Source organism: Cephus cinctus, unplaced genomic scaffold, assembly GCF_000341935.2.
Source record: "Cephus cinctus unplaced genomic scaffold, Ccin1 Ccin1_scaffold0283, whole genome shotgun sequence".
Lineage (NCBI taxonomy): Eukaryota > Metazoa > Arthropoda > Insecta > Hymenoptera > Cephidae > Cephus > Cephus cinctus.
This window is the reverse complement of record NW_014332991.1, coordinates 5,326-17,273: the sequence shown is the minus strand read 5'-3', so window position 1 is coordinate 17,273 and position 11,948 is coordinate 5,326. Positions and strand designations below refer to the sequence as shown.

The window sequence follows — 11,948 nt, the reverse complement described above, 5'->3', positions numbered from 1 at the left end:
TTTTAAATCCGGAATCGGCTCCGTCAAACAATATTTCGACAATTGGTCCTGCATGGTTAGTATATGGTTATTTCCATGCAGAGTAGTGGGTAGAGGCCCTACGGTGTCCAGCGCAACTTTATCAAAGACGTCTACAGGCGTATCTGTGATCAACATCGGTTCTCGAGTCTTGACTCGCACGAGTTTCTGCTCCTGGCAGCTCTTGCAGAGCCTGATAAAGTTTTGCACATCATTATGAAATGTTGGCCAATAAAAGCGTTCTCGGATTTTCCGGTAGTTCTTTGTTACCCCCCTATGACCGCCCATCAAGCTCGCATGGAACTCGCTTAAGATGTATATCGATGTATATTACTGCTATTGGAGTGGTAAGTGTAATAAGACTATACGGTTTTTTTATTTGCTTTAAACAGATTTATTAAAGAAACTGACATTTTTACAGACGATGCCACCGAAGAGACCTGATACACCGCCCTTTGGGATGGAGGGTCCATTCGAGGGGCCCCTACTCGACGGTATTCGGTCGCCTCTGAATGAGTTTTTCGAGCCCCTCCACGGTAGCCAGTGCTTTTACGGCTGCCTATATGTCCGCGGCCCTGTGAAATTATGCTACTGCTGCATGCGCATGCAGGACCCAGAAACCAGGGTACAGTACACCCCGGCAGTACTGCATTATTTATTGGTTGATGTCACCATACCGATAGGCAGCGGGGTGTGCGTACGCTGTGAATAGAGCGTCCTGCATGCGTATAACCCATTGGATTGTATAGCTTGTATCAGCTCCTATGTGGACCACAGGGCCGTGGTCATAGCCCAGGGCGGTGATGAGGTGGTGGCCGTGCGCCTGTAATTATGTACATAGATTTTATAAACACTAGCATTATTATATTATAGAGCTACCTGATATATTGATTTATTAGACATTTCACGCATGTGAATTTGATCACTTTTTATGGTACAGGTTTATACATATATATTTATTACTTTTTTTTTAAATAATTGCTTACATATATATATACACATATTATTACTATTTTATTGTGACGTGCAGGGCGTTATCACACGTCTAACAAAGTTAATCTCCCACGCTACGCGTGGAAGTTTATATTTATTTTTGTTCTGGGTAAGTTCTTGACTGCCGTCCTATACAGGCCCGGTCCTTTGGATTGCCGTTAGGTGGAGGAATTGGTGTATGGTCTATTTAAATCAAAGATGCAGTGATCCCAATGAAATGATCCGAATATATTGTTACAACCCAATTTTGCTTAAGTGCTAGTTATTAAAATAGGAAATAATGAAAGTGCCAGATGGTCTTACAGCTAGGTTACAATGATCTCGTAATGCCATGTCCTCACTCACTCTTGCGTACTCACTCTCATACGTTCATTCGGCGTGCAACGTTAGACGCCCACGCTGCCTTGGTGTTGGCAATTCTTCTTCACACAACTCGAGATCCTTCACTTTGGTGATCATTTAAACTACACGACAATATTGTCCGTGGCAAAAATCAGAATACTAACATCTAAACTCGCATTGACTAATACGCTATGCGTGCAACTCGAAGGGCTCGATACGTCTTAATCGACTTACAAACGGCGATGGATAACAGTACGTGGAACTCCCGTGAGAATGATAGCCGCCGCGCGATGCAATTTGTGAGGAGCTATTCCAGCCTGAACTATGCGCTCTGGTGTGTATCTGGAGACTGATTTGCCTTCCCTGCTCCATCCTACCTTGTGCTGAAAGTAGGTGGACAGGTAGGGGCAAATCTTACTAATTCAGCGGTTTTATCCGCTCGCGTGAATCCTGGAATTTTCAGTTCACACGTTTAGGCACGTTCTTGGTGTGATAAGATCGGAAGCTAGCTTCCTCGCATATTGCTGCAGTCGGCATCTCCGAGATCGCGTGGTTTCCCTGTTGCATATTTATGTGTGTGAGATCCAAGTTCAAAAAGACACGGCACGTGACAGCATCCCCCCCTTAAGTATCGCCTTTGGCAAGTAATCCGACGACACCTCGATGCTCTAGGGCCATGCATGGTGAAGATTTTGACAAGTGTATACAATAAAAATTTTCTTACGGTAAGTGAAAGTCTTACGCTATTGCTTAAGCTTACGATTACGCTGACAAGGCCTGGATTATAATTCTAGTAAGACTATCGCATTAGCAGTATTTTTTTCTGCGACTGCCACCGCTGCAATTTCTGCTAAAGGTATCCTTTGTCGTCTGTGCCCCTTCCTTGTACCACTTTGGTCTCCGGAGGCTTCTCCTGAGGAGCCTCACGTCCCTGATTCCTCAGTCTAACAACTGCATTGAGAACGAGAACAACGAGATCGAGATCGAGAACAACCATGGAGAACGTCCAAGCTGCACGGCATGGGATTTACGGCGCTTTTGTGTGCGAGGGGCCACCGCCGCTGGAGTTACAGGTGTTTGCTGGTAAGTTCCCGTTTTTATCGCTCGACGTTCGTTATTTACTCCCTTCCTGAGGAATTGTTTTATCATTATCCCCTTTGGCCTTAGGACATTGGGGCAATTTTGATCCCGTCCCGGCGGAGGGGTCGCCCTCGTCGGGCCACCATAAATTAAAGGACGGCAATCCAACAACACCGCCAGTGGCTGAAGTCTCGTAGCGGGATCCTATGGGCGGATCCCAACAACGAAGAGGACCCAATCGGACTCGGCCGGTTATTTGCTACTCAGTAATTGCAATAAAAATTTGCACTTTTAATCAGAATAATCGGTTCTTGTTTCTTGGTGTTCGTCGTGCCTTTCCCATTGTGACCAATTTTCATAAAAATTTGCCCTACTGGCTTTTAACTAGAATATTCGGTTTTTATTTCTTGGTGTTCGCCGTGACTTTCCCATGTGACCAATTTTCCTATGTATAGTGCTACGTCTAGAGTTATAGTGTAGTATTAATCAACCTGAGCCTCTTGGCGCGGGAGAATCCCGGTGGCAATGGTTGTTGGTGGGACCCGGGCCTCGGGTTCGTTAGCGTCTTTCGTGGTGGCTCTTGTACCACCGTTGCGGATACGATACAGGTGGCCTGTGCGTCTACGGGGTAAAGGCATTGTTTCCCCTACTTCAATGTCATTCTTCCGGGAAGTCAACCATCCACAACAGTTTCGTTTCCAGATAAACTTTTTACAAAAGTAACCGCAGAGAACCAGCACGAAGAGCCCCTGGAGAGAGAATCCAACGATGGTCCAGTGTTGCTGCTGCTACTTGTTCCTTCTGTGCGTCCCAATCTCCATGATCCTCTGTTCGATATCGAATAGTGATTCGCCATCTTGTTGATACTTCCATGAGTGGGATTTCCCATTGGATTCGTCTGGTGCTGACGGCATTACCCTCTCGTCCGGAAGATCCTTTAGTATTGGTGCTATCAAGGTCACATTTAGGGTGGCTTCTGGAGCGTAGAAATATTGTTGCTGTAAAATAAGCTCTAATACCAGTCAGCGTTGCGCTACGCGTCCGTCCTACGCAATTCGCACTGAGGTGAAATACCCCTGCGCCACTCAATTTCTCGGTGGTGTCAACTAGTCCAGGGCAGAGTATGTGTACCGTTTCTGGTTGAGCAAGTGAGTACAACCAACCCCCTTGAGCAGGCAGGTGTTTCCAGAATGGACCATGCCATAGAGTGACACGGACGTTGCACTGTTGATAAGCTGATATCGATGGACGAATCAGCATTTCTATTTCGCATCTTCCAGTGACAGATACTTCATAGACGGGTGCTTCTATGGTACAAAGGTAATTGGAAATTACTTGCACACATGCCGCAATGTATAGCGCATCGGCCAAAAAGTATGTTCTTCGGTCTTCTGAAATAGCAATGTATGGAGCGGCCGGAGTTATGTAAGCCGACCCTATTTGACCTCCTGCCTGAGTCACGGGCCATGGGTGCATGTGATATAACTGATAACGCGTTCTGTCGAGTAACGGGATGTGTAGTACGATAATGAGGCGGCCTTGATGGAACACTAGCTCAGTGCGTACTATACGTGCTAAGATTTCGCCCCTTAAAGACTCTACGGCCAATGGAAACTCAAACTCTGGAGCTTGAAGTTGAATTTCCCGGGAGATCGCTGTTAATTGATCTGTATGTAGAATGGCTGGATCGTATCGGTCATCTCGCGCCGCAGAAATCACTCGGAGGTATTCCTCTCCAACCTTTACGTACTGTTCCAGTTTTAATTGAGCACGATACGCGAATCTCGTCAGCTCCGCATTCAATTTGATCTTTGCATTCTCTTTGTCCAAGGTTTGTAGCTGTTTCCAAAGCCCATCTATTCCGTCGTACAACTTATCCTCTTTTCGGGACTCGCTTACGTGATCCTCATGGAGTTGTTGCAACCGTGATGCGGTGATGTGCATCTGTCTCCCTATCAGCTGTGTTAAATTTGTTTGATCCGCAAAGAGTCGGTCTATCTAGCAGTGAATATATTCTGCATCTTCTTGGTTCATTGTCCCGAATAACGATTTACTGATCGATCCAATTATTCCAAGAGGTACTGAACGCTTCTTCATGGTACGTAAGGGCTCGCGGTCTATGGTAGGTGGAAGTTCATGTGCGATCGCCGCATGTCCCAACTTCCTCACTATTGTTTTGGCAATTTTTAATTGATCCCTGAGAAAGTCATGTTGCAGAAGTTCGCGGCAAGTGTCTAGCGAGTTTACCTGCTGACAGGCGTCCAGTGCATTGTCCAATTGCTTACCTATTTCCGGAAAGTCATTTTTGAATTTTTCCACTTCTATAAACACACTTACTCTCCAATCTACATGTTGTAGTCGTAGCGGAGTCACCCTTTCATAATATAATCCGGGAAGATCTTTTATCGCAATGTTCTGATGCGAATTCTGGTCGTTCAAACTCCCCTCCCCCGGAGTCACAAGGATCAAAAGCACTAGTATCCAGATTTCCTTCATGTCTCTTCTATTCTTGCCGGATATTTCCAAATCTCACTCCAGCGTTACAACCGCGATTTCTTGGTCGATGGTGACTGATTCAACGGATGTTGAAGGGCCCGGATGCACGTACAGTCGGTCAGCCACTATTGGCTTCACTATCGCCACAGGCTACAGGTTCGGCCCGGTTTTCTCGATTTTTCACTCCCGCGCGGCGTACCATGAGATTTCGCACGGCACCCACGTCAAAAAGGGCTACTCCCGGATCAACAGCACTGCTTCTAACGAAATTCAGTTCGTACCCTAAGTTCAATTCGAATATTCCGGATTCGTGTAATAACTGAGGCGATTCCAATTCGTGTTGCACTTTACTGACCAGTACACTGATTCTGAGTCTCTACTGTTTTCGATGGTCACTTGAATGTAGCGGACCATTAAAATGTCTAAGTATGAGGAGACGGAGTGACTAACGAGTTCTGTGTAAGTTGTCTGCCTACTGACGACTGAATCCCTTAGGATAGGGAGTCGAGCTCTCTGCTCACTCCTCTTGCAAACTCTGCTTTCCCACATTCTGCAGGGACTAGGATAGACTTCCCTTGTTATCATCACGTACTGGACCTCGTATTTCGGTCAGCATTACCGAGTTGCGGATTCTCGTCTTGGTAAGACGTGAGTTGTTATACACCACTTCTGGCCGTCACAACAAACCCCCACCACTATCCCCGATGAGTCATGGAGCGCATAGCGCTCTGACTCTCCACGCCGCGCTATTACGTCACCCGCCTCACCGATGTGAGCAGCTCTCCCCGCCCCTCAGTCATGAGGCGATGCCCCACCATGCGGTCCTAAGACCCGAAAATGCCCAACGGTGTTGCATGTCCCCAGGGGGCGTACCACGGTCGGTAATTATGCACTGACCTCCTGTCGGTAACTTTTTAACTACCCTAAGGAGGTAACGTGGTAAAGTAGAATACGGTTCTTTTTTTGTAAGAAATACCTTAAATTATACAAGCATCGTACGCATTGGCGATACTTTTTCGATACATTTAGCTATCGATGGGTGGTCATTCAACCCCTTAATATTTTACTCGGGATGAACCCCTCCACATATGAAGTAGCTGCTTCTGGAATGCTGGTGCCCCTCTTTTGCTTAATCTAGCGAACGATGCGCAAATACGGTTGGCGTGGGGGTACCACTGTCTTGACCAACCCTATGAATTCCAGGCCCTCGTAACCCCTACTACATGTGTCTCTTATTTGCAACTATGCAAAAAATCAGGGCTATGGTGGGGCAAAAAGATGGTTACCTGTGAGAGCATCTCATCGGTGGTTACGCAGCATCTCATCAGTACATTGGTGACAGTTCAGAAGGGTACGAACACTATATAAAATTGAAGAGATTGGTGATAGGAGAAACAACGGTAAGTGTAAAAAAGTTCTTGTTCCCGCTTTCAACCAACTTTATTTTTTTATTAGATTTAAAAAAAGTCATTTTGTATCTGACATCTTGTATCTCCACCACCATAGGTGATGTATTAACAAAAAAAAACTGAAATGTTACCTCATGGCGCCAAGACGGCCGGATACACCACCCGAGGGGGCAGAAGGACCATTCGAGGGGCCACTGCTGGACGGGATACCGCCGCCCCTCAATGCGTTCTTCGCCCTCTTTCACGAGGGCCAGTGCATATTCGGCTGTTTATACGTGTGGGGCGGGGAGGAGGCGGGGCTATGCTACGGGTGCATGCGAGCGCAGACGCCCGAGCACAGGGCTGAATACACGGCGCGTGTGAAGCACTATTTAAAGATTGACCCCGCGATAGATCTGCGCGTGGGCGTCTGTGTACGCTGTGCTTGGTGTGTGATGCACGCGTATGCACCCGGTGACTGCATAGCCTGCATAGGGTACTTCTGCGACAATAGGGAGCTGCTATTAGGGCAGGGGGTTGCAGAGGTCCCTCCTCCGCCCCAGGTATAAAATGTAATATGTAAATATGTAAATATGTAATTTTTTTTTGTCATACGTCGTTTTTATTATATATGTATATACACTATTAACAATAATTTTAAACCGCTACACCACATCACCGCTATTATTTATATTGTATATACACTATAGGGCTTAGTAATAGTTTGTAGTTGTTAGTAATATTATTGTTAGTAATAAATGTAAATATATATAATATTAATAATAATTGTTGTTTTACAAGGTTAACCACTATTCTAATAAAAAAATATTAACACATGTATACAGATTTACAGCGTGAATATTGTATCCTACCACCACCTCCACCACCATAGATCTTATTATCCTGCGTATATTGACGATCCGCCAAGCGCTTCTTTCGCACAAAAGCGTCGTAGTACTCTCGTGCGATTCTATCATTTTTCCGCAAATCACTACTAAACACATTCTGGAAGGTATGCATTCCGAAGCCTGAGGAGAGGTAGTGTAGAAACATCATGCAGAATTGGCCGCACACCGTTGACGTCTCGCTCTGAAGCTGTTGAGTGTTCCATCGGAAGGATCGACAGTACCGTCGGAGTCTCGATGCGTGGTGATGATTCAGCGGTGGTAATCCGCAGCTGTCAAAGTAGTAGCCGTCTCCGTCAGCGTCCACGTACATTGCAACCCAATGTGCTCCTGGCTTCGTATGATCGTCCGTATTGGCGATAATGGCAGCGGGTTTCGACCAGTTTCTGGGTATTCTATCAACTGCGTAGACACCCGTCGTATGCTCCGATATACCGCAAAGGCCGAGGTAAAGGTCTAGTGTGTTCATATATGCGGTCCGTTATTCCGAAGCCAGAATTCAAGACGCAATGCGTTGTTCAGGGCGCAGGTACACGAGTCCCGTGTCTCCTTACAGGCGTGAACGATACACTCGTAATGGTCACTATTCGGTGGGAAGTCCTCGTATGGTGAGTTATCGGGGGTTTCATCCAAATTTATAACTTCCCTTGCCATAACGGTCTGCAGAAAAAGTACGCTCTCCGGACCTCGCGTGTAAATGTTCCGCGAAATACCGGCAATATTTCGGAGATTGGTGTATAACTGTTTGTACGTTACACTACCGTCGAACCACTCTAGACCGTGTTGATAGCGGGTCATGGTGTTGTTCTCGCTTCTGATCGTCGATGGTAATTCATTGAAATCACAGGGCGGTGAAACAATCCAGTGGCCTATATTTTCTTTCCACAGCCACGACGCCGATCTCCTTCGGAGCCAGACGCCCCTCGGAGTCTTGTGACGTGCAGGGCGTTATCACACGTCTAACAAAGTTAAGACGGATGCTTCTTCTAAGCGTCTCATGAGGCGTCGAACCTTGACCTTGTGTTCCGCACTGGATCTGGCGAAGACCACGACGTCATCTAGATACGCAAATAATTCCATCCCCTGCAGTCCTCACAACACGTTATCCATTAATCTCTGAAACGTAGCAGGTGCATTTTTCAACCCGTCGGGCATCCTAGCATATTCATAATGTCCGTTTAGAGTAGAGAAAGCGGTTTTTACTCGATCCTTGCGATCCATGGGAATTTGTTGAAATCCGCTGGCTAAGTCGAACGTTGAAAAATACTGCACCTGGCCCAACTGGTCCAATATATCTAGTATATTGGGCAGTGGATAAGCGTCGGATACCGTTTCTTCATTGAGCTTGCGGAAGTCTATCACCATTCGCATGCGCGAACGTCCCTGAGAATCAGGTTTCTTAGGCACTATCCACACCGGCGAATTATATGGCAATTGTGACGGAGTAATTTTCCCATCGCGTAGTTTCGTTAGTACTTGTCGTTCGATCTCATCCCTATGAATTACCGGAAATCGGTACTGTCTGGTGTTTATCGGCAAGTCATCAACAGTCGGAATTTTATGGTAGACGCGGTCCGTGCACCGTAACTTATCGCCTTGGAGCTTGAATCGATCGGGGTACTCCTCGATAATTTCACGAACGTGTCTCTGTTCCTCTTGGTTGAGATGGTCTAATCGTAATGCAGCCAAAATGGCGGTTACGCGATCTGCCGGGGGAACAGCGTCTACGTCCGTTGACTCGGTATCTTCGAGCTCAGATTTCCCTTCGGGACTACAGTAAGTGAATGGGACTAATTCCTGTGCTCCTGGTTGAATTTCTATATCCTCGTTCGAGGTATTAATCGCCATCACGTGGCATTGGCCGTTGGTCTGGGTGACTAGGGCTTCGCCCAGGAACAGCCCTTCTGGTGCCGCCACACGAGCCAGATAACCTTCTTTTAAATCCCTATTCACCACTTCTAACGTTACTTGTTGTCGGGTGCGAGCTCGAATTCGAAAGACACGGTCGGATTTTGCTGTTAATATCCGCTTCGTTATGTCAGGGTTGGTATCAACAAATGGTTTTGGTCGGATGGGATCGCTTTGAGTAACCATAGATCGTACATAATATTGAACTTTGTTGGCTTGTCTGTAAAATGAATTAATACGGTACCGAGCGTTAATACTTCTTTTTCTGCGATTCCTGAGACTTTGATTATCTCATCCGTGTTTATTGTCTGATCTTCATCTAATGCTCTCAGTTTAATAAGGCTGGCATCCGAACACGTGTCTAAGAAAAATCGTCCTACTCGGTTACGAAGTTCCTGGGCTGACATTTCCACTACCGGTGATTCTACTGAAGCGCTCGTCCAGAGGACGGTGCAGACTTTTCCAAGAATTTCACCATGATTTGCTTCTCGTCCAGGTGACTCACATGCTGCGGTTCTTGTGAACGGCTCGCCGTCGGACTTGGGCGACGAGCCTCCTGGTAGTTGAAAGTTTGACGATCGACCGGACTAGGCGAAAGATCGACTCGTATTTTAGAACAGCAGCAACATTCTCTGCTTGGTCGTCCGTGTCTTTCACTCCCTCGGGTATAGTCCTTACTCCTCGGAAGGTGCTTCAACGGACGCGGCGTTTTCCACGATCGTCTCTATCGGCAAACCTTTGAGCTATATGAAAAGCCTCCTCTAACGACGCCGGCTCCCGCGCGTCTACGGCATCGTTCATTTTTGTCGGTAATCCGTCTATAAACGCAGTCAGAGCTAACTGTCTTAACGGATCCTTCTCTCCTTCAGGTGGGTCCCGACACCTCGGAAGACCTTGTGATTGTGGACCAGGAAAATTGAAACTTCCTACGAATGACTAACCTGGAATTGAAAAATTGTAAACATTTCGCGAGTAGATATATATGCAATCCCCTGCATCCGTCGATTCCTCTGACGAGCTCAGCACCGTGCGAAGTGCTGATGTTCGCAAAAATGGACACGGGCAACGGCCTTAACTGTCCAAAGCGGGTCATCACGTTCGACCATATCCTAGTGATTACTATGCACCAGCCGGGTAAATGGTTATTTGTAGCGCCCACCGACGAATCAATTAGTATTACCTGCGACGGAAACCCCGCGTCGCACGAAACATTAAGACACGTAGGTGTATTGGCTTTGGTAGGCGTATGTACGGTAACCGCCCAGAATTTCAGCTTGCGAACCATCCGACGCATCACCCAGGTCGCTAACGAGGACTACTTGTCCCCCTTCAATCTCACACTATCGGAGATGGACCAAGTTAGTCCCCCGCGAGTGACCAGTGATATCGGAACGGTGAAACTTGTTAAAGTGCTACGAAACACCGAGGAGTTAGCGCGCCTCGGGACGCGAGTGTCTAGCATTAAGGCAAGCCTGGACCATGACGACCAACACCTAGAACAATATTATCATAATCTAGGGTTCTACTCATTGGGTACAATAGCGCCAATAGCATTGGTTTGTTTTGCCGTGTACAAGTGTTACAAGCGTAAGCATAATTCGACATCAACGACACCGGCCATCAAGCTGAGCCCGGTGTCACCGGCGGTAAATATACAATTGGAACTGCTAGTATCAAAGCCGGATAGTCTGCAAGCAGCTCTAAACAGAGCACGCGGAAGACGTTTTCGTTGGGCCGACCAGGACCAATGTTACGGGCAGACACCCTGGCTAAAATTAAATAAAAATTGTACTCATATAATGATGGAAGCTGTGTTCCACGAGGGTAACGACCTTAATCAAGTCTTCACTCGAGGCCACCGGAAAAGAGGCGAACTCCAAACAATGATTGATTGATGTTCTTTAAGGGGGGAGGGATCTTGCACTGGGAGTTTCCTGACGCCAAGGAAAAGGCCAGGCCAAGTAGACCACGCGTGTAGCAATCCGCTAAGTCAGGACTAAAGGCGGCCTCGTAACCGAGATGTGGAAATTGAAAATCGCACAATAAGCACATTTTCGGAAGTGCAGCTTTGATGGCTGTACCTCCGAAAATGGGGCAGTCTACAGTTAGTATCTGAACGAATAAGGTGGTTTCGTTGAGTAGACTCGGTACAGGAAATAGGAAAACCGAACGGTGCCTATATATTTCAAATCGATCTACGTCGAAATACTGTACATCTTTTTGGATCATTTTAATAAACCTTCTCAGTTTTGTTAATCTCACGCGAGTTCCAACTCCTTAACCGGCAACGATCCCAAAATAATCTCAGCCCTAACCTTGTTACGTCCGACACGTCTGATTTCCGAGGAGGAAGTACGTGGAGGGCGAACTTACTTAATTTTGGGATTCTTGGGATTCCTCCTCGAGGAGTGCAAGGGTCTAGAGAAGGGATAGAAAACTGCTGATTTAGTGCATTCTGGAATCGTGGGACCAGTGCGGACTGTTCTTGGTTCCCGCGGTCTTGTCACGTTATCGGCACGTACTCTGGAGTTCATGGTCCTAAAGTTCTCTAACTCATGGAACTTACTCTCTCTCTCTTACACTCACTGATAGGTTCCCATGGGAACATTCCGTAGAGGGACTGTTCCCATGGACTTACAATCCTATGATTATTACTATCTTATTTCTAACTTATACTAAGGAGGGGCTAGATGCGCGTAAGACCTGATCGCAAAGTAATAGGGCAGGGGCGTTTGGGGGAAATGGTGGGGTGTAGTTGCGTCGGACGTAACAACCTCTCAACCGAACCCCTTCGTCTCCGAGACGTTACGGTACAACA

At 46.8% G+C, this 11,948-nt stretch overlaps 1 protein-coding gene across 2 annotated transcripts; it reads right to left on the bottom strand.

Annotated features, from left to right (window-relative positions):
- Positions 1–388: 388 nt before the first annotated feature.
- LOC107266061 lies at positions 389–1,750 on the bottom strand. 2 transcript variants are annotated; one of them, XM_025083352.1, is made up of 3 exons: positions 1,588–1,750; positions 696–841; positions 389–593 (listed from the first exon to the last, which is right to left on the bottom strand). In XM_025083352.1, the coding sequence occupies exons 1-3, from the start codon at positions 1,723–1,725 to the stop codon at positions 578–580; spliced, it is 300 nt and encodes a 99-aa protein (XP_024939120.1). In that variant the 5' UTR covers positions 1,726–1,750; the 3' UTR covers positions 389–577. The 2 variants fall into 2 exon arrangements, with proteins under 2 accessions (XP_024939120.1, XP_024939119.1); XM_025083351.1 differs by having other exon boundaries at positions 389–841.
- Between the last annotated feature and the right edge of the window lie 10,198 nt (positions 1,751–11,948).